Source organism: Bubalus kerabau, chromosome 20, assembly GCF_029407905.1.
Source record: "Bubalus kerabau isolate K-KA32 ecotype Philippines breed swamp buffalo chromosome 20, PCC_UOA_SB_1v2, whole genome shotgun sequence".
In the NCBI taxonomy this organism is placed as follows: Eukaryota; Metazoa; Chordata; class Mammalia; order Artiodactyla; family Bovidae; genus Bubalus; species Bubalus kerabau.
In genome coordinates, this window is record NC_073643.1 from 50105672 (window position 1) to 50131668 (window position 25997).

Below are 25997 nucleotides of genomic sequence, written 5' to 3' on the forward strand. Positions count from 1 at the left end.
GTGCGTCACCAAGGCGCTGTTCAACGCACAGTTTGGGAGCATCTTCCGCACCTTCCACAACCCCACCTACTTCTCGCGACGGCTGGTGCGCTTCTCTGACCTCTACATGGCCTCCCTCAGCTGCTTGCTCAACTACCGCGTGGACTTCACCTTCTACCCGCGCCGCACCCCCCTGCAGCACGAGGCGCCGCTCTGGATGGACCAGCTCTGCACCGGCTGCATGAAGACGCCCTTCCTCAGTGACATGGCGCACATCCGCTGAGAGTACCTTTATTGTCTGGATCAGGCCCAGCCCCACCTGTCCCGCCCTCTCCGGGCAATAAAAGCCGTCTCCCTCGTGCCTCTGCGTCACTTCACCTCGAGGATCCTCTGTGTGTCGGGGAAGTCCTCCTCCAGGAGCGAGTCCTGAGCGGGCAGCTGTCGGTTAGTGTCTGGGCCGAGGCTGGGTCCCAGGTCCCCTTGCCACCCCCCACTCACATCAAAGGGTTCACAAAAGGCCTCATGGCTACCAAAGACCGGGTTAGGGACGGAGACCAGAGTTGGGCTGGTCCCTTCCTGCCACGGGGAGAAGTCATCAGCAGCAGCATCTTCTGCCTAGAAAGGCAGGTGAGTTGTGAGACCTTAGCAGCCTTGCTGGCCCAGATCCCACACCTCCCTCAGCCCCCTGCCCAGCTACCTGGAAGGCAGAGAAGCCAAAGCCCGTGGACCGGCTTCGGGCACGAAAGTAGAGGGCTCCGGCCACCAGGCCAAGGACGGCTCCAGCAGCCCCCACGGCCCCCACGCCCACTGCCACAGGCGGGGCCTCTGGGGCCACCACTGCCCGCTGCAAACAAGGAGAGCGTGAGGGACCTGGCCGCAGCGGCCCCCTCACCCCTCCCCACCCTGCCTGTCCACGCTCAACTCACGGCCTGCGGGGGCGCCAGCAGGGGGCTGGCCAGAGTGTGGATGATGCCGTTGAAGGCCAGGATGTCCCACACGATGACGCGGCTGACCACAACTGCCCCTGGGACCTGTAGGGAGACTGGAGTCAGGCCCAGTGATGATCAGTGAGGGCTGGGCCAGCAGGGCAGGGGCCGCTTCCAGACTCACCTCAGGGGCCCGAGAACTGTTGCCAGGGCCCAGGTCGCCAATGACGAGGCTGAGGCCCGAGTGCGCGGGAAGCAGGGCACCCTGGCTCGCGTTGGTGCTCAGGAAGGTGGTGTTGGAGGCATGCAGCTCCAGGTCTGGACCGCTCAGGGTCTGTGGGCACAGCACAGCTGTTGTGGACCAAGCACAGCAAGCAGAGTCAGGCCCTGTGCTCCCCACACTCCCCGTTACCATGTTGTCGGCGAAACCTTCATCGACAGGGACGAAGAGTGTCTTGTAGGTGTGCTCGTCATCCAGGAAGTCCAGAAACTCGAGACCCCTTGGGGTGGCATTGGCGTAGCCCAGTAACATCTGGGGATGATGGGATGCAGGGTTGTGGGTGGGTTCCCTCCACAAGGATCCCCGCTACACCACACCCCTGGCCCCTGGGTACCCCATAGAAGATGGAGAAGTTGGCGGTGGTGGCCAGTACATCCAGCAGCTTCCCATTGCACACGCTGGTCCCATCACCCACGAAGCCATCGCGGCATCGGCAGGCCACGTCTGCAGGGAAGGCAGTACAGTGAGTGAGTGCATCAGCGGGGAGACAGAAGCGAGCGGGCTTGGGGGCGGCCGTACCTCGCATGCGGAAGCAGTAGGCGTCCCAGCGCTCCGAGAGGTTCTCCCGGGCGCCCAGGCTGACCACGCCCACCTGGCCGTCCCCACAGTCTGCCGCGGGGAAGACGACAGGGTGGGCGGCCGAGCCATTGGCCAGCCAGCCCACAAGGCAGAGGTGAAGGCCCAGCTGTAACGGGAGAAGCAGAGGCTGAGACCCAAGGCCCAGTTCAAAAGGGTCCCCACAGGCTTGGCTTCAGACTCCCAGGCCCCACATACCTGCTGGGCAGCAGAGAGCTGAAGGAGAGAGGCAAGGACAGCTCCCTGGGCCCCACAAGCCGCCTCGGCCTCTGAGAAGTTCAGGCCATAGGGGCCGCTGGGGGCCTGGAGGTGAAAGACACCAGCTCGCTTCTCTGCAGAGGGGAGGGGTGCATGGTCAGTGGGCCACCACCCGGGAAAGTGAGGGTGCGGGGAGGGGGCAGGGAAGCACACCCTGGAAGTGAAGGTCAGTGCACACAGCGTCTGCGTGACAGGGAGGCGGCCGGTCCAGGCAGCGGTCCACGGGCGGCTCAGGTTCCAGCAGACACTGCAGTCCATCACCCACGTAGCCAGTGTGGCACACACAGCGCCGTGTGTTCTGGGGCAGGAGAGCAGGTGGGCACCCTTTGGGGCCTGGGGCAGCCAAAATCGGGGGGACCCCCCCCAACCCGGTGGCTTGGCTCCCCCTGCTCACTGGCCCAGTGTTCAGGCAGTCGGCGTGCTCACTGCAGCCCCCACGGAGGCCATCCTCACAGGGGTTGCGGGCCCGGCAGCTCCAGCCATCGCCCTCGTAGTCTGGCCAGCAGATGCAGGTGACCGCTGTGCCCACCTGGCTGCAGTTGGCATGCTCGCTGCAGCCACCACGCCCCTCCTGGCACAGGTCCACCACTGGAGGTGGGGAGGAGGGTGTTGGACCAGGTAACGCTCCGGAGGGGATGGGAGGGGAGTGGGCCCTCCGCCCCGGCTCACCTGTGCACGTACGGCCGTCCCCTTCGTAGCCCAGGCTGCACTCACAGCTGTTGCCAGCGCGGCACACGGCCTGGGGTGCGCAGGGCGGAGCACACACAGGCTGCAGCTCTGTCCCCCAGGGCCCACCCCACACATCCAGGTTAGTGGCTGCCCTCCTGGACTCCCTTCCGTCCGAGTGTGCAGTTGGGGCACGCACTGGTGTGTGCAGGGTGGGCACAAGCACAGGGCCCACTCACCCAGCTGCACCTCACAGCGTGGCCCCGTCCAGCCCTCATCACAGAAGCAGGAGCCAGAGCCCCCCAGGCCCTCGTCACAGCGGCCGTGGGAGGTACAGTTGCAGGCTGGGGAGAAGGACAGGCAGGATGGTGTTGGCACATGGGCCAGGGGGGTCAGGGAGCAGGGCAGGGCCGGGCAGCACAGCCTACCTTGGCACAGGGGCCCAAAGGCTCCCGGGGCACAGAGCTCACAGGCCGTGCCGGCGAAGCGCGCGTGGCAGCTGCACTCCCCGCTGCCGCTCATGCCGTCCATGCACGAGCCGCGCTGGTTACAGGGGCTGCTGGCGCCGCCAGGGCAAGCTCAGGGAGAGGTGAGGAGAGAGGTGAGGTCAGGCCTCGTCAGGAGCCCCGCACATGCACCCCCAGCCCCCGTGCCCTGGAGAACACCTGGACCCCTAACCCAGTCCACCAGGTCCCGTACCACCTACACCGCCCCCCTGCTCAAAATACACTCTCCTGCAGGTCCACTCACCCCAGCCTGACCACCCCGAGCCCCTTGCTGTGCTCCCAGCCGTCTTGGGGGCTGGGAGGCCCGGGCAGCAGAGTCTGCAGCCTCGGGACACTCACCTCGGCACTCGCTGCCGTAGTGACCAGGGCAGCAGCTGGGCTTCCAGGTGGTGGTGACGCAGCTGCGGTAGCAGCCCCTGCCCAGGCCTTGGGGGTGAGCCCAGGGGCTGGGCCGGGTCCACACGCTGCGCAGGGCCAAGGAGTGCAGCGGAGGGGACGTCCAGAACTTGGAGAAGTAGCGCCAGCAGGCCTCAGGGCTGCCCTGGGCCAAGAGGGATCGGGCTGCAAACCTGCGCCTGTTGGGCCCTGCCCAGCCCCGCCACCTAGTGCCCAGCCCCTTACCTGCTCCTGTGAGCCTGGAGGGCAGGGGGGTTCCAGCCCACAAATGCTGCAAACTTTCTGCGAGGAAAGGAAGGCAACACGGCAAGTCGAGTGGGTGGACAGGACAGTGCCAAGTGGCCTTGGCACCCCCCTCCGCGTCTGGCCTGTGGCCTCCCTCACCAGCCACAGCGGTCGGGTCTCGAAGCGGTCACAGCGGGCACCAAGGCCAGGCGGCTCCAGCAGCTGGTCAATGCCATAGGCCAGGCCCCCCTCAAAGGGCAGGTGTCGCTGCACTATTCGGGCGGCGTCCTCTCCCACCGTGAGCGCGCCCTGCCGGGGAGGGATTTGCAGTAGGCAGGCGGTGTCACAGGGGTACTGCAGACCCCACTGTCCAGGCCACTGCCTCCTGCTGCCCTCATTCAAGTGTCCTCCCCAGACTCACCGGCCGTGCGCGGCTGCAGGAGAAGGAGATGGGGGTCCCATGCATGGTGCGCAGAGGGCCCAGGTTGGGCAGGTCAGATGCCAAGGCCTGAACACATGGAGCCATGGTTGGAGCTGGGTGGGCAGCCTGAGGGGCAGGCAGTAGGAACCATGCCCTGGGGGTTCACCTACCTCGACATTGCGGATCACATGGCCCCGCAGAATGGCTGCCAGCTTGTCACGGTGGTCCTTATGGTAGAGCCAGACCTGGCGATCAGGAGGCAAGGCTTGTAGGGCGGAATCTGTGGGCCACAGCATGGTGAGCGGCCTGTGGGAGGAATCTTGAAGCAGGGGCAGGAGGCCAGCCATCTGGTGAAAGAAAGGACGTGTGGTCACAGCCCCGGCCGAGGCCAGTGGGCTGATGGAGGGGCCCGGGAGAGGCTCCAGGGACCCGGGTGACCTTCCCACCAGCCACACTCCTCTGTAGCCATCCCAGGCCGACAGACATGTACATACATGTGTGTAGCCAGGTGTGCGGGCACGTAGGAGCACACACACTGAAAAGCTCACACGGGGGCAGTACCGTCACAAGGCCACTGAAGATCTTGTAACCGAAGGTCTCTGCAGCAGCGGTGAAGTTTCTCTGGGGACAGGGGCTCAGTGAGCAGAGAGGTCAGGAGGGGAGGGAGGAGAAGGAGGGTCCCAGGCCCGCAGCCAGGTCCTACCCTCGGAGCTGGGGCAGCATCAGCTTCCCAGTGCAGCACTTCCGGCGGCAGCAGGACACGGTCGATGAAATGCAGGACACCGTTCACAGCCTCCTGGTCGCTGCTCACCACGCGCGCGAAGTCATTGATGTAGATGTTGCCCTGGGGGTGGGCCCGGGACGGAATGAAGCCAAGTGGTTGGGGGCCTGGTTGGGCGAATCTTGGGGAAGGAAGTGGGCAGGATCAAGGCAGAGCGCGGGCCTCGCCTCCTGCCCAGGGAAACAGCTGTTGGATTTGGCTGGTGGGAGCCCCACGGACACGGGGCCACACTCAGAAGTCCTGAGCCCAGGACTAGCCCCTGGCTGGTAGCAGGCAGCGTCCAGGGCTGGTGTCATCTCCCTGTCAGTAAAGCCAGCCTGGGAAGGTGAGAGGGTCTTGAAGGCACGGGCGCAGGGCCCAGGCGAGGACCCTGAGAGCAGTGGAGTGCTGGGTCTGTGGACAGCCCGTGTCGGGGGCGGGCGGAGCTGGGCCTACCTCCCTCTCGCTGAAGCGCAGCGGATGCCCCGAGAGTGCGGTGGCATAGCCCTCCTCCAGAAGCTCCTGGCTTCGCAGCTGCCGGCAGCCAACAACGTGGTACCGGAACACAAGCTGGCGATTGGCGCGAATGCGGGCCAGCTCGTCCTACAGTGGGAGTCACGAGGGTGCAGGGGCCTCACTGCCACCTCTGTGCCCAGGCAGGGCCCACAGCCCAGCAGGCCCACCCCGCCCCAGCCTTGCTCCAAGGGCTGAGTCACCTGTGACATGTTGGTCAGCAGATCTGCATGCGGCACAAAGACTGTGAAAGGCCCGTCCCCCTTGAGGTCCTTGTATTCCTGAGGGGAGAGGGTAACAGCTTGAGTGGGAAGGGCAACTTGGGACCAACTTGAGGCTTCTACTGATTTTCCAGGAAAGACCTGGACTCAGAAACCAAACCAGCAGCCAGCTTCTGACCAAATAAGACTATCAAGGCTCAGAGACAGGTGGGACCTGCAGGTCAGAGAGACCCAGGCTGGACCAAGGATGTGGAGGCCAGCTGGTCACTCACCAGGAGATGGAGGCTGAAGAAGGAGGCGTGCTTGTCCCGAAGCAGCTCCTGAGGCAGGGAAGGCAAGGGTCAGCTCAGAGTTTAGTCGGCCTGCAGTCAGGGCTGGTGCTTGTCCCAGCACCGGGAGCCCAAGGTCTGGCCAAGGCAGAGATGAGGAAAGGAAAGCCAGGGCAGTCTGCTCTGAGATCAGAATGGGTTCATGGACCGTAACTGGGTCAGGCCCAGGTGGAGTCAGGATCAGGAGCAATAGCCAACACCATGGCTCAGGCCCATGGGGGGCACTGCCAGGGTCGGGTCGGGGCCCTCCCTGGGCGTCATTACCAGGCTGACGCGGGCTCGGCAGGTGAAGCCATCCCCCACGGTGCGGACCGCATCGCAGGCGCAGGTCCTCTGGCCATCCCCCGTGCTTTTGCACACGGCATAGGGGCTGCAGCCTCCGTTGTTCTGCGGTGGGGACAGGAGAGAGGCAGCGGTGACTCCCAGCCCTCCTCGGCCCTGACCAGCCCTGGGGAAGGGGCCGCGAGCTTCCCTGTCCACGCCCCAGAGACCCGTTTCCTCCTGCTCACACCTGACCTTGTGGCGAAGGTGGCTGTCCCTTCAGAGGCACTCAGGACCCCGCTGGGGCTCAGGAAGTCTGGGCACCCCCTCCCTGGCCCCTCCCTCTTGGACACTGGGGGTGCCCTGGGGGCCTGACCTGGGAGCAGGGGTCCAGGAGCACACAGGCCCGGATGCCGTCCCCACTGTAACCTTCGCGGCAGCTGCAGGAGACCTGTCACAGATCCCAGTCAGCGGGGCTGCTGGATGGAGGCGCGCCCCTCCGAGGGCCTGGTCTGAGGAGCACCTGCCCTGTGGGGGACGGCCCAGCCCCAGTGCACGGCTCCCCCAGTCATCTCACCTGCTGGGGGCCTGTGGGGATACACTCGGCATGCATGTGGCAGCCCCCATGGCGGATGAGACAGCTGTTGGCTTCTGGGGGAAGAGGCACTGGGATGAGAGGTAGCCCCTCCATCCGTCCGTCTGGGTGCTCTCCCCCTACTCTCAGCACCCACACTCCCGTGTGCCCCTCAGCCCGTCCTGGTCTGACTGAAGCCAGACCCTCAGCCTGCGCCAGCCCTGGTGGAGGACACCAGCCTCACCCTGGCACAGCTCCCCGTCGCCCGTGTAGCCGTCCAGGCAGGTGCATGTCCGCTGACCAGGTGCCACGGTTGTGCAGTTGGCGTGGGCGGAGCAGCCGCCATGGTCACGCGCACATGGGTCCACCACTAGGGGCAGACGGGCCCAGAGAGCTATGAGCAGGGTGGAGGGGCGTGGGACCGCAGGGACTAGAAGCAGCGCAGGCGAGAAAGGGGACGGCCAGGGGGAGGGTGAGACCCCAGAGGGGACAGAGACTGGATCTAAAGGGCATGGAAAGGGCTCTGGGGCGGTGGAGTGGCTAGACCTGAACAGGAGACGCCATCACCCGAGTACCCCGCGGCACAGACGCAGACAGGGGCTGCAGCCGAGTCCTGCACGCAGCTGGGGGGGGACAGCAATAGCTCAGGCAGGCCTGCTGGGCCCCCGCCCTGGCCCCAGCACCCCCGCCCACTGGCCCCAGGGCCGAGCTCACTCACTTGGCATTGGGGTCACACTTCTGCAGGCACTGAGGGCCACTGATTTCTGGGAGGGTAGGAGGATGATGGTTGTGACCATGCAGACCCCGGAACCACCTCCCCAGTGCTCGCCCCTCTCCCTGGGGGGCCGCTCCTCACTCTGGTCACAGCGGAGGCCCTGCCAACCCACGTTGCAGACGCAGCTTCCGTCCCCGCGGAGGCCCTCCTGGCACAGCCCATGGGCACAGTCACACACTGGGAGCAGGACGGGGTGGGGGGGACAGGCATCAGCCGGTGCCCTGCTCTGGGGTCTCCATGCCTGCTGCCCTTGGCCGGCGTCCCCACCTCTCCTGCCCGCCCCCCGGGTTCACCTCCGGTGCAGTTGGGCCCGTAGCGGCCCAGCTCGCACATCTCACAGGCCGTCCCGTGGAAGCCCTCATGGCAGCGGCACTCCCCGCTGCCCAGGAGCCGGTCCTGGCACTGCCCGTGGCCTGAGCACACGCCACCCAGACCCCCCGGGCACGGCTCACACAGGGTGCCGAAGAAGCCAGGGCAGCAGTCAGGCACCTGCGGGGAGCATGAGGACGTCAGGGGGTGGGAAACCGTGGGGACGGCAGGGCCGGGCATCTTGGGGCCTCGGAGAAATGGAGCCTGCCCTCTACAAGCCTCTGCGACAGAACTGAAAGAAGGGCCAGGCCGGACCCCACGGTGAGGGGCGCAGTTGCCCCACTGCTGCCCCAGGGCTTGGCTGGTGCAGTCAGCTCCAGGCTGAGCCCTTTCTCCCCCTCTGCACCCCTAGTCCCTGGAGACGTGGTCTCAGGGACACACACCGGCCCCTCCAACCTCAGCCCTCTCTCCCTTCCCCTTCCTCCAGGCCGTGGCTTCCTGGCTTCATCTCTGTCCCAGCCCCCACCACTGCCCCTGAAGCCTGATCTGGCCTCCTGCCCTGCCCCCCTCCCACCTCCTCTCTGGTCAAAGTTGGGGGTGGGGTGGAGGGCCTATTTCAGGGCAAACCTGGATCTTCTTGGCACACGTGTACGAACAGCCCCGGGGGAAGGAGTAGCCAGACCGGTAGACACAGCTCTTCCTGGGGGTGTCCTGGAAACGGGGACAGGCAGAGGGCTCAGCCAGCGGTCAGGGAAGGGCAAGGTGGCGAATGGGCAGACCGACAGACTACAGTGATCAGCGGGTGAGACAGGTGAACAGGACAGATAGCAAAAGGGTCAAAGAAGGACCAGGACAGACCCCAGGAAGAGAGGGTGGGTGAGACCCAGACATGGGCCACAGGCTGAGTGAGTCTGGGTGAGGCCTCCTCTGGGCAGACATGACCCAGGCCTTCGGGCCTCCAGGGAAGCCGAGTGGCCCACGCTGTCCAGGAGTCCACGCCCAGTGAGCAGAGCTGGGCTGGGGAGCCTGGACACCTCTGGCGTGTGGCCAGTGGAGCAGGGACGCAATGAGCCGGGCCCCTTCTCACCTCCAGCTGGTAGCCCTGAGTGCAGCGGAATTTCCGGCTACAGTTCACACATTTCTCCTGAGGAGAAAGAGGGCAGAGAATTAGGCGGCCCTGAGGCGGGGGGCTCCAAACCCACCTGGCCTCCTCGGCGGGCTAACAGCTCTCCCACCCTCCCCAGGCGCCCCTCCCGCTAGCCAGCGCTGCCTGGCCTCTTACCCGCAGAGCCTCTGCGTGGCTGTGCAGGCAGCGGCTTGAGCCCACCGTCAGGACCCCCGACAGGCCGAAGAGCGAGCGGCCAGGGGCCTGCAGCACAGGGCCTTCCAGCGGCACATGGTTCACCTCGGGCTGGGGTGAGGGGCAGAGGCTGAAGCCCTCTTCCCACCCCCTCCCCACCCTTACCTCAGGGGCTGCAGGCCAGGGAGGTGCCCCAGATCTGGCGTAACCCCATGGACTAGGGGGGGTCTCCCAGGATGGGCCGTCCTTGGACCACAGGCTGGAGGTGCCCAGGTGGGGGAACTCCAAAGGAAAGGGGTGTTCAGGAGCAGGGTGCTGGGGTCAGGGTCTCCTTTGCCCACCCCCTGCCCAGTGCCAACCTGGCCACTGTGGTTGTAGAAGACAAGCCAGTGGGCAGGCCCCAGGAGGGAGTTGCGGTGCCCCCCCTTGCCCAGGGCCTCCGTGGAGAGCGCCTCGCCCAGGATCACGTGGTGTCGCACAACGTCTGAGTCCTGGAGCGAGGAGGAGAAGCTCAAGGGCCGTGCGATGGGAGGCTGGCCCGCCCCCGGTGGCCCCAGTCCCGGTGATCTCACCAGGCTGCTGCTGTTGGCCTGGGCCTCCAGAGAGCGGTTGGTTGGCACGAAGATGGTGTAGGCGGTGGCAGCCTCAATCTGGGGAACCAGCTTGTGGCGCTAGGCGCAGGGGGCAGGTGTCAGGGGTGGCCCGCTCGCCCTCAGTCCCCGCCCTGGGAGCCAGCAGCCTGGTCACAGCCAGGGGGAGGGCGCCCCTGACCAGACGCCCCCCTCCGCCCGCCCTTACCTGCAGCAGCTCCCGGAAGAGGTGGAAGGCAGGCACCGAGTCCAGCTGCTGCAGCAGCCCCTGCCCCCCCGGCACATCCCCTCTTGGAGGCAGTAAGACCTGGCACGGAGCACGGGAGCTGCTCAGCACGTCCCTGCCCCCTGTCTTGCCTAGAAGCATCCCTGTGCGCATGTCCCCTCCAGCCATACCTGGCTGAGGACGTGGAGGACTCCATTGGTGGCAAGGAGGTCAGCCACGTCCACGCTGGCATTTTGCACCCAGACCCTCTGGAAGGCAGCAGGGAGAGTTCAGGAGACACAGGCAGACGCTTAAGAGTGGGTATAGCACCAACAGAGGCTGCTGGCCACAAGGTACCCAACCGACCTGGACACCCTCTGACTCAGCACCTACCACATGGGCACACAGACCCTCACTGGGGCCCAGGCATGAGGGGACAGGTGGCATATGCAGACCACAATGGACAAGCCCAGCCGGGCACTCATTCCGGCCCGAAGACGCTGCCCAGCAGCAAATGTGTCCTGAGCACAGCGTCTGGGCTCGGCCCTGGCAGGGTGAGGGGACCCTGGGCTGAAGCCTGCAGCCACCACTCGAATCGCTCCCATGCCCATAGGGCCCCTTCTGCCCAAAGCCCACCACATACCCCACTGACGTTGTGAATCTCCCAGTGTACGGAGGGGTTCAGGGTGGATACATTCTGCCCGTGCAGCCGGGCCAGCTCCTCCTCGGACAGGGCACCCTGGAGAAAATGGGCCCTGGGGGAACACAGTTTAGGGGGGCCGTGGAACCAGGTTAGTGTAACCTACACACTTCACCCCAAAGGGTGAACACATGCCAAGTTGAGGACCTCTGGGGAGGGGCTGGGTCTCGCATGAGAGCCCCCTCCAAGAGCCCAGACCTGGCAGCCCACCTGACCAGCTGCGGCAGCAGCCGTGGCTGAAGCCAGAAGGCCTGGTCCTTGGTGCTCAGCCGACGGATGGCAGACTCCGAGGGAACCAGGGCTGTGACTTGGCTGTCAGCAGGAAGCGTGATGCCAGCCCCCTGTGCACACGGTGTGTGGAGGTACAGGAGTCATGAAGGCAGCCACCGCCTTGAGATTGCAGTCCCCAGCCTCCTGGCCTGCCCTCCACCTCCAGCTGTTACGTGGCCTGGATGTGAGTCCCCAGCCCAGCATTCCACCCAATCCTACCTTAATCCACTGGTAGAAGACGGAGAAGTGGGCATTTGCCTCCAGCTCCTGAAGGGAGAGAAAAAGCTGAAGTCACCCATCTAGGGCCAGACTTGAGCCCCTTCCCAGGGACCCTGAGCACTGCCCCACCGCCCTCCCCACCCCCAAGTACACGAGAGGACTCCTGTTGGAGAGCAGGGAACCACTCACCTTGAGGATGTCTCCGTAGCAGCTGAAGCCATCACCCCCATAGTCAGGAGGACATGTGCAGACCCGCTGGCCTCCCCCCACTGCCCGGCAGGTGGCCTGGGGTGGAAGGGCAGACACGGCCTCCATTCAGCACCCGATGGCGAGCAGGATAGCACCCCCGTCCATCTCTCCATTCACCCCGGCCCATCCACTTGTCTGTCCACCTACCCACCCCTCTCTCTCCACCCAGTCTGTGTTCAAGTGGCTCCTTTGCTGGGCCTGGCCCTGCCCCCCAAGACCAGTGAGCATTTGACATGGGTCACACTGACCCACCACAGCAGACGGGGCAGCCGGGAGGCCCTGGACCCTCAGGAGAGGCCTGAGCTGAGAGCAGGAGGAGCTAGCCAGGCCAAAGGTGTGGGGCGGGGAGGCGAGTCGGGCAGTGGGGATGGAGTCTGGGCAGGGGTATGGCCTTCATAAGGAGGCGTCAAAGCTGTCTTAAGGGCAAGCAGGTGACAGGGTTCAGATTTGGGATGCAGAAGGATCCCTATCCTGACCGGAGACAGGACACTGCGGGGGCCAACCTCCCCCAACCCCGATGCCTCCCCTGGGCACGGAGACCTCTCAGGGCCCCCTCACCAGATCATGGCATCCCCCGTTGCCCGCCCGGCAGGGGTCAATGGGGCTGCACACGTAGCCGTCTCCCGCGAAGCCCAGCTTGCACGTGCACCGGCTCTGGAGACGGAGAGGTGGGGGCGGGAGCCTCGTCACACCAGAAGCACAAAACCCTTTCCTCCCCAAGCACTCAGCCCGCAAGGGCGCGCGCCTGTTCAGACCCCGGAGGAGCTTCTCCCAGCCCCACCCTCCGAGGGTCGCGTTCCAGTGCCGAGACTGAGGCCCTGAGGGGAGACTGGTTCTCCGGAAGAATCCCAGGAAGTGATGCTGTCGAGAGGGGCCTCCCGTGCAGCCTGGGGCCCGGCCAGGCTGCTGAGGTCTGCAGCGTGCGTCCACACTGCAGGGGAGACTCCCCGGATCTCAGCTGCCCCTCTCTGTGTGTTGGGGGCACCTCCACCTGCTTACTCCATCCTCAGCTCTGAACTTGAAAGCTCCTGATGGAGTTCACATCCAGCTCTCAGGTCACCTGAGTGCCTCTGCTGAGGCCCCATGGGTGTGGTCCAGGAGCAGAGGGAGCCCCATGGGTCCCTGCGCCAGCCCGGACCACCCAGAGGCTGACCTTGACACAGCCAGGCGTGGCCTCCCAGCTTGCATGTTCGATTCTTCAACGCTAGCCAGTCCGCGGGCTCACCAGGCCTCACAGGGAAGTTTTCAGGTTCTGAGATCCTTTGACTGGATTCTGAGACTCCCAAGTCCCAGAGCTAGATGTGCATGAGTCTACAGATTTCAGGATGTCACTCTCCTTGGGCAGGGGTCTCTTCGAGCTTTTGCTCAGTACTGAATCCCTACATCTAGAACAGTGACTAGCCTGTGACAGGTGCCTGGTGACCTGTGGGAAACCAGCGAGCGAGTGGATGAGCTACTCATCATAAGACAATGGCCCCAGAGGCCAGTTAGAGCAGAGAACTCGTGGATTCTTGGTTATGAGAGTCCTCACCCCTGAGAGGCAGGAGTCACAGCCTTCTGGTCTGGAAACAATGCTGCCCTAGACTGGCACCTTCCTCTCAAACTATTGTGACCTTCATGTTGGCATCTAGCACCTGTCCGCTGCTTTCAGATTGTACAACTCAACATTTCAGAACTGGATTCGCATCGTGTCTGAGGTTTAAGACCCTGAGCTTGAGTTCTTAGAATGGATGTTGCTAGAGTCAGATGAGCTGGGGGGAGAGTCCCCCACGCCCACCCCACCCTGCTCTCTTGAGGCCTGCCAAGCTCACCTGCCCGGGTCCCACATAGCTGCAGAGGGCGTCAGCATGGCAGCCGCCTCGCAAGTCCAACTCACACTCGTCGACGGCCACGCAGACACGACCATCCCCACTCCAGCCTTTGTGGCACACGCAGTGGTGGGTGCCCCGGGCCCCAGGGACACACTCAGCCTGTGAGAGCCATGGACAAAGGACTCAGGGTGGCAGGCTGGGGGCGAGGGAGTCCCGCCTCTAGCCCATGGGTCAGGCCTTCAGGGCAGGGGCCATGCTCACGTTCTCCGAGCACCCGCCGCGGTCTGGGCGGGAGCAGGGGTCGCTGGGTGTGCAGGAGAAGCCGTCACCCTCAAAGCCATCCAGACAGAGACACCTGGGGGTGGGTGAACGAAGGGCCTCTAGTGAGCCTCAGGGAGCTCTGAGCAAAGCACGGTCACAGCGGGCGGGGGAGCAGACAGGGAGCCCACGTCCTCACCTGGAGACACCCCCCTGGTTAACGCAGCGGGCATGTGGGTGGCACTGCTGGGCTTGCTCCGTGGACCCACAGCTCACCGTGGACTCGTTGCAGAAGCGGCCGCTGAAGCCTGGGGCACATGTGCCATGCTGGCACACCCCCCCACTGCCCGGACGGTTGTCACATAGACCGTGGACACAACCGCAGTCTGCAAGGAGCAGACGGAGCAGGGAAACTGAGGCAGAGGCATGGCTGGCTGGGAGCCAGGACGCAGCTGGGCAATGCTGGGGCTGGAGCAGCCAGAAAAGGTCTGACTGCAGGGTCACAAAGTCAAGTCATCCCAGACTCGAAAGGAGACACGAAGAAACAAGAGCAGAGCAATTCGTTGCTTACAGTCACCCTATTCTAGCTGCCCTGCTCCCAACACCATCACAAAGTTCTGTGTGTCTGACCTAAACCCTTCATGCTTTAGATTGAACTGTGGTTGTCTTTCCAGCATGGATCAGACACCTGCTTGTGTTTCCAAAGCCTTCTCCATGATCTGTGGCCTGAACCCTTTTTCCTGAGGTTCTATTTCATGTCTTGGGAGTCCCCAGCCCACCTTGCAAGCAGATCCTTTATCTCCCTGGCAGGGGGCCTTGGCCAGGACCACCCACCTTCCTGGCACTGGTCTCCATGCTTGTTCGGGTTGGAGCAGATGTGGCAGGCGATGCCCTTGTAGTCTGGGAAGCAGAGGCAGGCCCCGCTGCCCTGGACCCCATCGCTGCACTGGGGGTGAGCAGGAGGCAAGAACAGTCGCCGGGAGGCGATTATCCACACCCTCTCCCCCAACACCCCTTTCTCCCCACAGCCTAACTCTGCACTCCTGCTCCCTGCAGAAGACCTCCTGCTGGAAGAGATCTTGAATCACGGACAATGCCAAAAGAACCAGCCCCCTAAAAGGCACCTGGCCCTGAAGGGTTCACAGGTGACTTCTGTTCAACCTAGGCGCCCCTATCCCCCCACCCCTCATGCCAGGGCAGGAGAGGACTCACGTTGCCTTTGCCATAGCAGGGGTTGGAAAAGCCCCCAGGACACTGTAAACAGTCAGGCCCAAAAAACCCTTTGCAGCAGCCAGGTTTCTGTAAGAGAACACATCTGAGGGTCTGTTGGGAGCCACGCTGACCCCCAGGTCCAGCTGGCTTCTGCTCCCTGGTCCCATGTCTGCAGCAGGGGGTGGCCGAGGCCCCTCTGGGACACCTTTTCCACCATTAGGATGCAGCACAGCTCTCTGAGGATGGCAGCCCACCCAGCCATCCTGGCGGGTGCCCCGGGTGCCCCAGTGCCCCAGGTCGCCAGGCAGCGAGCATCCCATGCCCAGGTTCACCTGGATGGTCTGGTTGCAGTAGTAGGCGCAGCCCTTCTTCAGGACGTTGAGCCCAGTAGGGTCATGGATGTAGACACACTCCTCAGGAGAGATGTCCTGGGTGGGCCGGGCCAGGCTGGTCAGCAGGCAGGGGTCCTGGGCTGGCCCCCTCGCCAGGCAGCCCTGGTCAAAAGACCTCACCCCCACCCCTGGGCCAGGCACTTCTGCTGTCAGCGGAGCTGTGCCTCCAGGGCCAGCCGAGTCTCCCAGCCCAGCTTCCCCACCCTGACCCAGGGCAGAAACCTCACTGGGCAGTCAGGAGTCAGCCCCCAAGGGCCGGGCCAGGGGATGCTCACCAGCTTCACGCTGTTGGCGGGGCACGTGCTGGTGTTCAGGGCTTGGCAGTCCACACAGGAGCCCTGGGCAGGGCAGGGGGAGGAGAGAAGAAGGCTTAGTCATGGTTTATTTATTTAGCAAAGCCTAAAACGGTGGCACTGAGCCAAGACCTGAGACAGGAGAAGAGTCACCACAGGAGGGGCCGGGGAGGCGGGGAGGGGGCGTTCCAGGCAGAGGGAAGAGGGTGAAGGCCTCGTGGTGAGAGAGAGCTCGTGTGAGAGCAGCCGAGGCCTGGGCGGGGAGGCTGGGAACAGGGTGGAAAGGCATGAGTGATGGCCAAGGGCCTGTCAGGAGGACTGCTGAGGGCTGGGTGGGGGACATCCAGGCCAAACTGTGGGGCCTACGCCCGAGCCCCAGAGCCACCCACTCTCTAGAGGACTAGACAGAGGCGCCTCTTCTCCCCGGAAGATGGCCCCCACACAAGCGGCACTCACCGCCACGACCGCGTGCTGCTCCTCGTTGCAGAGCTTGGGCAGGATGGGCAGGATGCTCGGGGGCAGCAGGACGCCCTCCAGCATGTGGATCACACCATTGGCAGCCAGCACATCTACTCTCCGCAGGGGGACCCCCTCAGGTCCCAGCAGGATGCGCCCCTGTGGCAGAGCCCAGAGTGTACCCTCGGCCTGGCTCCCCTCTGCACTCATCACACTGTCAAGCCCCACCCTGCCGGCCACCTCTTCACTGCCCCCTGGCAATGTCTCCTGCCCTGGCAGAACCGCTCCAGCCTCCACTCCCTGATCCATGAGGTTTCTGCCACACGGAGCCCCCCGAGTTTGCTGGGACCCAGGAGAGGGATTTGGGCTGTGCCTGCTCCCACATGACCCCCACAGGGCCTGCCTGGGCTCGAAGGGCTCAAAGCACAACAGCAGGTCCGAAAGAGGCTTGACACTGGCTGGTCATCACCAGCCCCTCCACTGGTCCATCCCTGTGGCGCTCACCTCCTCTGAGATATTCACAGCCAGGATCTGGTTTGCCATGGTGAGCACCCGACCCTTGGAGAGGAGCTTCTCAACAGTCAGCTGGGGTGGAGGAAAGGGTGGCCTTAGGCCGGGCACTGGCCACAGCTTGGGGCCATGCCCAGTCCTGCCTAGGTGACTTGCAACTACCACCTTGGTCCCTAGACTCTTCCCTGTGCTGTAGAGTCCAGATGGCAGTGGGAAGGAGGAGGCCGCCCAGGGGAAGACCGGCCGCTGCAAACAAATCCTCTGAGGGCCCAGAGGCAGGTGTCAGTGGGCCACCCTCCCAGAGGACCTCTCACCTGGCCATGGTTGTAGACGTGGTACCTCACCAGCTCCTGCAGTTTGGAGAGACCCTGGCAGGAGAGAGGGGTCTTGGCTGCTCAAAGCTCTGGGCCCTGTATCCCCAGCCCCCTCTCTCTGATGAGCTTACCGCCGTGAAGAGGTAGACCAGGCGGCCATCCCGCAAGCCATCCACTGCCTCATTGCTGGGGGCAAAGACTGTGAAGGGCCCGGGCCCATCCAAGAAGGAGGGCAGCCCACAGTTCTGTAGTGGGGAGAGAGAGGCTAAGGGGCTCCGAGGCCAGCCCTTACTTCTAAGTCCTGCCTGGGCCCTGCGGCGCTCAGTCTGCAGGGAATGCCCACCAGGAGTAAGTGGGAGACACTGGCAATGGGTTCACGCTACCACAGAGCTGCAGGATGGGGATGGGCAGGTTCTGGGACAGGGGCGTGGGCCAAGGCCCGTCCTACTCCGGAAACCCAGGTCACTGTGGGGCTACATTCTGGGCAATGAGGGATCCTGGCCCAAAAGATCAGACTTTCCCCCAGACTCACCTCCAGGATGGTTTCAAACCGGCTGAACACCTCATTGGAGGCAAGGATCTGGCCGATGGTCCTCTGTAAGAAGGCATGAGCGTGAGGGCCCAGAGGGGAAGGTGCTCCGCTCCAACCCTGCCCAGAGCTGCTGCGGGGCCTTCTCTGAACTCAGCGCAGGTCAGAGGTCATCCAGTGGCACAGGGCTGGGGGAACAATAGCTTACCTTGGGGTCCTCAGGGAGCTCTGGTGGAGGCTGCAACCGCAAGGCAGTGACGACGTGGAAGAGGCCGTTGGCCGCTGGGTAGTTAGCCTTGTGGATGGTGAATGTCTGCTGCGGCTGGTCTTGGTATTTGTAGGTATATTTCTGACGAGACATGAGATCATTGGCTCAGACTCCAAACACCCACCCCTTATCCTAAGGCTCTGTCCACCTCCATGCCTCCTCCTGGGCTGTGTTCCCCACCTGTGACTCCTCTGGCCTCCAGGCCGAGGCCCCTGCTTACCCTGAAGCGGCTGAAACTGACAGTGATCTCCTGCCCGGCGAGCGTCCACCACCGGCGTGGAGCCTGGGTCCCTGCCTCCTCCAGCATGTGCTGGCCGGCGATGATGTGCTGTCTGCACAGCTGCTGGGCGACGGATGCCTGAGGGCACAGGGGCGGGGGGTGCTGAGTGGGCCCAGGGCGGGCGGTCCTCTATCGTGCCACCCCGCCCAAGCAATGGGGGGACAGGGGGCCTCCCAGGGCTTGGTCCCGAGTGCGTGGGTGGTGGGGACGCTCTCCAGGCCCTTCAGCCTGGGGCGGGTCCAGGGAGGAAGCGGGAGCTCACGTTCATAGTCCTGGAGGAGGCGAGCGGTGCCAGCACGGTGAACGGGCCTGACGTGCTGAGGATCTCCCGGCAGCCCTGGTCTGGGGGCAGGAGGGGGCATGTCAGAATGGGTCTGGGAGGCCCTCAGGCATCAGTCCTGGGTCTTGGAGCATTGTTGGGGGGCGGGGGGATGCTGGGGTAGGTCTCGGGTAAATGAGGACATTGGCATCTGGGGGGCTAGCTCCCACCTCCATCATGCACCCCAACCCAGTCCATGCTCTGCTTCTACAGCTCTTGGGCAGAGAAACAAGGCATCTCCGGAGAGTCCACCAAGGGTGCTGGGTGTGAGGGGCGGGGTCTCTGGTAGGTGGCAGGGTCACACACCCAGCATGGCAAATGTGACTCTCAGCCGCAGTAACATGCTCGTCTGGCTGGCCTTCTGCACCTCGTGGAGCAGGTGTCCGTAGCAGGCGCGCCCGTCCCCCACCTCGCCCTCCTTGCACACACAGCTGGGTACGTGGGTAGAAACCAGTCAGGTTGGGGGCCATGGCCAGGCTCCCCCTTCCAACCTTCACCCACCATCCACACAGGCCCTGAGGTTCGCACGGGTACACACTCACCCCGGCCCAGCAGCCCTCTCTGCTGTCCCTGGGGCCCAGCCCGAGGCCCCCGTGCTCACCTGGTCTTTCCATCAGGGGTCACCTGGCAGGTGGCTGAGCGGTCACAGGAGAACGCAGAGCAGTGGGCGAAGCAGCCCGCGGAGGCGTCGTGGCCAATGCTGACCAGGCCTGGCTTACATAAGCAGGAGGCCTGGCCCGCCCAGCCGGGGAGGGTGGGGTGACATCACATCCATGAGAACCCAGAAAGCTCCGCTGGGCCCCCACGGCTGCCCTCCCAGACGCAGGCTGTCATCCTCCTCCCATTTTATAAATGGGGCAGCTGAGGCTCCCAGAGCCGTGACAGACCCACAGCCAGAGTGAGTGGGGGCGCGCTGGGGGCCGCCAGCTCACCTGGCCGGGCTTCCTGTACAGACACAAGGTGGAGTTGCTGGGGCAGCCGCCGTTGTTGGTGGTGCACGGGTCCTGGGGCAGACACACCGTCCCATCCCCGTGGTAGTTCTCAGGGCAGCGACACTGGGCCTGCCCTCCGGGGCCCACAGAGCACTGGGCAAGCGGGGAGCAGGGTGACGGCCGGCAGGGGTCGGAGGCTGCAGGGGCACAGAGAGAGCCCACATGAGCCGGGCCCCCAGGAGCCCCGCCCTCTGCAGCCTCTAACCAGGATGGCCCAGAGACGGGTGAGCAGGCTGATCCACACCTTGGGGACGGGCCCTATTTCCCTCCCTCAGGGATAGCTCTCCCTCCCTGAAAATGGCCAAATTATACTCGCTGCTTTAAAAGGATGCTCGTCCTGAGCTGGGGCCCCGGCCTCCTCTAGACCCCTGACTTACCCCGGCACTCGTGACCCTGCTGGGTATAGCCAGGCAGGCAGCTACAGGATGGGGTCTCTTCAGAGCACTGGGAGTTCCGAGGACAGTTTAGGGCCTGGCAGGCGAGCAGCTCTGAGTGGAGAAGGAAGAGGATTTATTGCAGCAGCTCCAGGTTCCAGGCTGGGGAGGAACACTGGAGCGAAGAGGCTCTGCCCACTCTGCTGTGTGACCCTGGCCAGGGCCCCACCCTCTCTGGGCCTGTGGGCGGTGAAGGTTTCAGATGACACCCGCTCCCCCAGCCAGCTGTGAGCCTCTCACACTTAGAAGGAAGCTGGCTGCAGGCAGAGGTCCCATCCTGCTCTAGCTGGTGAGGAGTGCCAGCCCAGCAGCTGCTCACCCTGGTCACAGTAGGCTCCAGTGTATCCAGCGAAGCACAGGCAGCTTCCATCCCCGCGCAGCCCGTGGCGGCACACGCCGTGTACACATCTGCACACTGGGAGGGACACGCAGGGAAAGTGGGATCCCGGCCCCACCCGGCAGGCACACGGGGATGTCGAGCCCCTGCCCTCTGCATCTCCAGAACTCAGCACCCGCAGGCACAACCTCCAGATGACAGAGGCGTGGGGCAGGACTGCAGGGGAGGTGGGAGCCCAGGGCAGGCACCTGGCCTAGTATGGGGGCTCAGGGAAGGCTTCCTGGAGGAGGCCTCCAAGAACAGCACGTGCAAGGGCTAGAGATGTGATCAAGCAAAGCTCGTGTCCCCATAGGAGACGTGTGAGGCTGGACGGCTGAGAGGGAGTCTGACAGCGGTTGGTTGGAGGGACTGGGTCCACACTGGCCCCCAAGTGGACACCGGCCCTACCCTCCTGCTGGGCCAGCACTCACCTGACTGGCAGTCAGGCCCAAACCTGTTGGGGTCCCGACACTCCTGGCAGGCTGAGCCACCGAAGTTCTCCTGGTGGAGAGATGCATCAAGTTAGTGCAGCCCCTCATGCTCCCCCCACCCAGTGCCACCAGGCCCTCACCTGGCACACGCAGGTCCCATTCCCGTCTAGGCCATCCAGGCAGGTCCCGTGGCCACTGCATGGGGTCTCGGCACCGCCAGGGCACTCTGCGGAACCGCCCCCCCACAGAACTCAGGTCTGTCCCGAGGACCCCCAGTTCGCCCAAGCCCAGCAGCTCTGGGCAGCCCCAGACGTGGTCCCTCCCTTGGGGGCAGCCAGAGTCAGGTGGCCAAGCTGTGCATTAAATGAGCCAGATGAAGGAGCATGCCAGCGGGCGGGGGCGTGAGGAGCAGGGCTGGGACCCCCCCCCCATACCATAGCACTGGGACCCCCAGTAGCCCGGGCAGCAGGCCTTCTGCACCATGTCCTTCCAACACTCCAGGCTGCAGCCGCTCATGGACAACAGAGAGTCCCCCAGCTGGACCTCGTATCTGGGGACCAAGGATGGGCAGGGTGAGGTGAGGACTACCCCCTGCAGCCCCCAGCCCAGCCTCCCACCCTGGGTTCCGTGGCTCTCACTACTCCCCCCATCCCTTCCCGCCTGGCCCACGGCAGACGCTCAGTAAATAGCGTCAGGCCCGCCTCCTACTCCTTTCTCCCTGCCTACCTGTCTCACTGGAGGGGCCAAGAGACATGTAGATGAGTGAATCCCTGCCCTCATCTCCCCAGGCCTGCCAAGCCCTCTTGGTCCTCTGCCACCCCACAGGACAGCCCTGGAAGCAAGCGACAGTGGGGATGCACACCGGCAGTCCTGTGAGATCTTCTCCGGGAAGGCCCGAATCCAGCCCAAGGGACACACTCGCTTCTTGATGGCAGGGCACGGGGTGCAGGGTATGTGAGTGACGAACTTGGTCTTCACATCGCAGCGTTTGGACCGGACCTGGCCCAGGGGCAGGGTTTGCAGTGAGGGGCCTGGACCCTGCACACAGCCAGGACTCGTGGTCACAGCGAGGCCGAGCACCCCTCTCCAGGTGCTGGTTCCCCATCTGTTCATCGAGGAGGTCCTGAGTCTGGGGGGACCCTGCCTGTCACAGGCTGTCCCCAGCCACACACCTCTGCCTGGGGGCCCGGAGGCACACAAAGAAGCCCGAGTCTGTGCCTTCTGACATAAAGGGCATCTGGCGTTTTTGTTCCATTCTGGGTGATTCAGAGGAGGAAACTGAACCCCGGGCAAGTGGCCCTCACCCGTAGCCACTCAGGGACTTGAACCTAGACTCTCAGCCTAGTGCCAATTCTCACCTTTCATTTAAAAACAAATGCTAAGTGACAGAGATACACCGCCACACCATGCCCCAGCCCCACGCAGGACGAGAGTTTCAGCCGCACGCTGCGGGGCTGCCCGTCCAGCTGGCCCCCTGCTCTGAGCACATCCCTAGCTCTATGCTGACCGCCTCTGCCAGCCAAGGGCCCTGCCTGCTCCCTCAGGTCAGAGGCCCAGCAGCCGGCACCATGCCTGCAATAGACCCACGTGAGCAGGCGTGTGGGAGGGAGTCTGAGTTTGGGCCAAGCAGCCCCAGGCCCTGGTCCAGGCCTAACCCACGACCCCACATGCCAGCTGGGACCCAGGGGGCCACTGCCCATCACTAGGTGGGCAGTGCTGGCAGTGAGGGAGCTGAGAGGACCCATCCCGGGGAGGCAGCCATTGAGTTGGGACCTGCAGGATGCATGAAAACTGATCAGAGGCAGTGCTCCTGGCAGAGGAGACAGGAGAGGTAAAAGCCAGTAAGTGGGAAGAAGCAAAGAGCCGCGTGTGATGAGGCAGAGACGGGCAGAGGGGCTTGGGCCAGGCCAGGGAGGGGAGGTAGAGTCCGGAGGAGCGCCGGGACTCACTTGTGTTTTCAGTGGGTCCTCTGACTGCTGCATGGAGAACAGAGCAGGGGACAGGGAAGAGAGTCATCCAAGTGCCAAGAAAGCCCTCAAGTCCCACCTGCTGGCCTGTCACAGCTCCCCCAAGTCCACCACCACCGGGGCTACCATTGTGGCAACAATGTTCCAGTCTTCTCTAGCAATGACCCTGAGCGACACTCCCGGCTGCCGGGGGAGAAGAGACCCCAGGGAGGAGCACTTTGATGAGGAGAGGCTTTAGGGACTGGAGGCCTGGCCTGGAGATGCTGAGAAGTTCCCATCTGAAAAATGCTGAACACACTCCAAAGGGAGTGAACCCAGAATATTTCTTTCCTAGAACACATCACAGATGTGCAGCTCCCCAAGCGAGAGAAAAGGAGAAATAGCGCCTGAGCCCTTTTCTGGTGAACATGAAGGGCCCAGGGCCTCTCCCCACTGCTGCGATTTGGTCTTTTCCGCTCCCTCTGTGGTCTGCAAAGAGGGAAGTAGCTGTAGGAGGCCTCAGGCTGGCTGTAGGCTGGATGCTGTGGTCTCATTCCCCATCCTGACACTTGGGCTTTGCTGACCCAGAGAGCGACTAGGAAGTTGGGTAACTCCCAGCCAGGCAGCTGCTGGCTCAGGGCAAAGGCTTGGCACGCAGCTGCTTCCCCTGAGGACCACCTGGCCGGCCAGACTCAGCTGCCAGCACCATCACCAGGGGCCTGGGGCCAGCGAGAGGGCACCGTCCTTACTCCTGGACAGAAGGGGGTTCCATTAAGTAGGGCACGAGTTACCAGTATGGGAGGAAGCTGGAGCCTGTGCCCTGCTGGTGGAGTGGATACACAATCAGGCGATGTTGCATCTGTAAATCGGTGATGGATGGATGGATAAACCAGTGACCAAATCACACCTCTCTGGGACCTCACCGGAGGTGGGCACTCAGGCCCCCTCTGCCTGGCGGCCTACAACCTCACCACTCATCCCACTGGGTGGAGTGCAGCTGGATCCCAGCCGAGTGCTGAATCAGATTCCCTTCTTCCCGAGGGCATCTCAGGACCCGTCTGAGCCAGGCGGGCACTGCCCCCCTCCCTGTCCTAATCCAGAACTGATTCTGCAACGTCTGCTTCCCACAGAGACACTGCTGGGGAAGTTAAGGAGACACGAGGTATTAAGCTTGTTGAGACAAGATGAAAGAAATTCCCCCAAGCTGGGGTCTAGGGCCCAAAACCCAAACTCCTTCAAGACCAAGGGATCTCCAAACTTCTCCTTGATGTAGATCAATGTCCCTCTCCCCTCAAACCCCAGCTGAAGCCTGCAGATTTCACTTGCATCAGCATGTGCCCAGCAGAAGGGGCACTGAGAGAGACTTGAGTAGGCAGGTGCTAAGCCCCCTCCTCCAGGAAGCCTTCCCTGACTCACTGCCTGAACCTCCATCTGGCAGAGTCCTACTCCTCACTAACTGTGACCCAAAAGTTATCCGTCCCCTCAGAACTTCAGTTTCCTAAGGTTCACAGTGAGTCTCATGCTACACAAGGTGCCGAGAGTGCTGAGAGGCCAGCGTTGACACATTCCTGACAAAATCCCCAGGGCCTACTTGCCTTGCCCCAGCTGGCTGAGCCCCAGGCCCAGAAGGCAGATTTACAGGTGGTCTGTGACAAGAAAGGGCTTCCCAGATGGTGCTAATGGTAAAGAACCCACCTGCCAATGCAGAAGACTAAGAGACATGGGTTCAATGCCTTGGTCGGGAAGATCCCCTGGAGAAATGGCAACCCACTCCAGTATTCTTGCCTGGAGAATCCCATGGACGGAGGAGCCTGGTGGGTTACGGTCCATGGGGTCACAAAGAGTCAGACACAACTACAGCGACTTAGCATGCAGCACACATGTGACAAGGAAAAACTCCCAGCCTGAGTATCCCTCCAAAGACCCCTGTCACAAGAACACGAGGTGACCTTTGAAATTCCCTTGTGTTGTACACATGATGAAACTGAGGCAGGGAGGGAGCCGGAACCACTTGCAGGGATCAGCATGGCCTGAAACCCTTGGCTCTGCCACCATCTCCCTAACTTTTTCAGCCTCAGATCTGCCCATCCCCAACCCTGACCTGGCCCTGAAGTTGGGGAGGCCCCTCTTCCCGCCCCTCCTCTGAGAGACCATAGGCGAATGAGTGAGCCCCATGGTGGCACGAGGCCTGGGTCCCCACCTGGTCCTGCCTGGCAGTGGGGCCCTGGGAAAGTCCTTGCCCTCTTGGGACCTCAGTCTGCCTGTCAGTGATTCGAGGACTGTCACCACGCTGAGGGTAGGGGGTCTTACAGAAACGCCAGTCAGGATAATGCCCCCACAGTGGGGCCTGGGCGGATCTGCAGACAGGCAGTCCGAAGGGGGCTTGTGCACACAAACCCGAAGCCGTGCCCTCGGACCCTGTCAGCTCCTTCCTCGTGGCTGGATCGGGACTCGCAGAGCGTGGCTCTGGAGCAGGACCAACCTGTCTCTATAATCCCTGGGCCTTGGCTGCCTCAGGCGGAGAACAGGGCCCGCTGCTCGGGGACTGGGAGGATTCGAAGGCATGACGTCCCTGTGCCCAGGGCTGTGTACTTGGCGAACAGCAGCTCTTAGATGTGAGGGTGTGACTAGTGGCTGCTGTTTGCCCAGGAGGACTGGGTATGCATAGACCTCACTGTGCCTCTGGGCACTCTCAGGCAGGACACAGGCACACACACACGTGCACACACACCCAACACGCCTACGCACAGCCTCTCAGACTGTGAGCCTCTCAGTCTGTTAGCTCCGCGAGGTTGGGGGTGATCACATCTCCCACCCTCAAGCCAGGGCCAGAGAGAAACCGGGCCTCATTCCAGGCAGGGGGATGGGCCTGGCTCCATACCCCTAACCCTCAGGCTGGGGAGCCCTGGGAGAGCTGCCCACACCACCTGGCTGGCTAGCCAGAGACAGGAGGGAAGGCTGAGCTTCCCTGCCACCCCAAAGCATTGAAAACACAGACCTCAGCCTGGGGAAGTGGGCACAAGAGCCCAGCCCTCCGTCCGGCTCAGAGAAGGTCAGACAAGCAGCAGCTGCCGTGTGTGTCACCAGCCCTGTGCCTGCTCCATGAGCACACCCTCCCTGCTCCCACCATGGCCAGGAGAGCCTGGATATCACGCCCCACCGATGACCAGCTCATACTCACCTTCTGCTCCCCAAAGAAGCTGGGGCCTGCCAAGCAGAGAGCCAGGAAGCAGAGCAAGAGGTGGCCACGGGGCCCCGCCATGGCCAGTGGCGGCTGGCGGGCACGTTGTCCGGGACAGAATCAGGGCAGCGGTGTGGGGAACGAGCTCTAGGAGGCAGGCACTTCGCTAGCAGGCAAGACGGGGCGGGCAGGCGCTTTAAAAGCAGCCGGGAGGCCCCGCCAGCTCCCCCCCACAGGAACCCGCCAGGATTTCCTCCTGCGTATCAGCAGCCTGCAGGCGGAAGGGAAGGTGCTGGCCACTGACCCCTGCATGGATGCCTGGGCCCTGCTGGGGACTTCCTGGCCCGGGACCCTCCTCCTGGCATCACAGCCTCCAAGCCCATTAGCCACAAGCCTGGGGTGTATCAGAGTTGGCAAAGCCCATTCAGGGGCAGATGCAGACAACTCCTCACCCCAAGCACCTACAAGCCCAGCATGTTTCATTCAG

General features: G+C 63.5%; 2 protein-coding genes across 5 annotated transcripts in view; one reads left to right on the forward strand and one right to left on the reverse strand.

The window, feature by feature from the left end:
• Nucleotides 1-340, forward strand: part of NT5DC2 (5'-nucleotidase domain containing 2) — a 51752-nt gene extending 51412 nt beyond the window's left edge. For both annotated transcript variants that reach the window (XM_055558811.1, XM_055558812.1), the window contains exon 14: nucleotides 1-340. In XM_055558811.1, the coding sequence (XP_055414786.1) occupies nucleotides 1-262 (262 nt within the window). In that variant the 3' untranslated portion in view covers nucleotides 263-340.
• On the reverse strand, nucleotides 268-25876 carry STAB1 (stabilin 1). Of its 3 annotated transcripts, none has more exons than XM_055558771.1 (69): nucleotides 25511-25871; nucleotides 21246-21382; nucleotides 20818-20933; nucleotides 20524-20609; nucleotides 20384-20453; nucleotides 19896-19991; nucleotides 19520-19630; nucleotides 19083-19279; nucleotides 18752-18882; nucleotides 18457-18581; nucleotides 18094-18173; nucleotides 17772-17909; nucleotides 17492-17632; nucleotides 17287-17349; nucleotides 16886-16999; nucleotides 16755-16808; nucleotides 16435-16515; nucleotides 15931-16089; nucleotides 15457-15519; nucleotides 15122-15217; nucleotides 14790-14876; nucleotides 14412-14523; nucleotides 13777-13963; nucleotides 13581-13674; nucleotides 13320-13478; nucleotides 12067-12162; nucleotides 11449-11544; nucleotides 11260-11307; nucleotides 10981-11111; nucleotides 10714-10825; nucleotides 10262-10339; nucleotides 10074-10172; nucleotides 9848-9946; nucleotides 9635-9766; nucleotides 9258-9386; nucleotides 9063-9119; nucleotides 8603-8686; nucleotides 7960-8155; nucleotides 7748-7843; nucleotides 7610-7655; nucleotides 7438-7514; nucleotides 7136-7261; nucleotides 6895-6968; nucleotides 6694-6768; nucleotides 6321-6443; nucleotides 6000-6047; nucleotides 5710-5787; nucleotides 5450-5596; nucleotides 4937-5077; nucleotides 4795-4854; nucleotides 4404-4580; nucleotides 4234-4320; nucleotides 3972-4121; nucleotides 3813-3869; nucleotides 3531-3732; nucleotides 3114-3263; nucleotides 2925-3029; nucleotides 2689-2796; nucleotides 2414-2607; nucleotides 2173-2317; nucleotides 1960-2093; nucleotides 1705-1870; nucleotides 1520-1629; nucleotides 1318-1437; nucleotides 1090-1239; nucleotides 906-1010; nucleotides 677-823; nucleotides 478-594; nucleotides 268-405 (listed from the first exon to the last, which is right to left on the reverse strand). In XM_055558771.1, the coding sequence occupies exons 1-69, from the start codon at nucleotides 25589-25591 to the stop codon at nucleotides 349-351; spliced, it is 7707 nt and encodes a 2568-aa protein (XP_055414746.1). In that variant the 5' UTR covers nucleotides 25592-25871; the 3' UTR covers nucleotides 268-348. The 3 variants fall into 3 exon arrangements, with proteins under 3 accessions (XP_055414746.1, XP_055414745.1, XP_055414747.1); XM_055558770.1 differs by having other exon boundaries at nucleotides 21246-21421; XM_055558772.1 differs by lacking the exons at nucleotides 268-405; nucleotides 478-594; nucleotides 677-823; ... (4 more) ...; nucleotides 1705-1870; nucleotides 1960-2093 and having other exon boundaries at nucleotides 2179-2317; nucleotides 2689-3029; nucleotides 21246-21421; nucleotides 25511-25876.
• Nucleotides 25877-25997: the final 121 nt, after the last annotated feature.

What these genes read in the sequence shown, in the direction of transcription:
- STAB1 (XM_055558770.1), bottom strand. Translation starts at nt 25,591, where the DNA reads ATGGCGGGGCCCCGTGGCCACCTCTTGCTCTGCTTCCTGGCTCTCTGC. An exon ending in TGGAGCCTACTGTGACCAGG is followed by an intron (nt 19,631 to 19,895) that starts GTGAGCAGCTGC and finishes TTCTCCACTCAG; the next exon opens with AGCTGCTCGCCTGCCAGGCC. An exon ending in TGCTGACCAACATGTCACAG is followed by an intron (nt 5,597 to 5,709) that starts GTGACTCAGCCC and finishes CTCCCACTGTAG; the next exon opens with GACGAGCTGGCCCGCATTCG.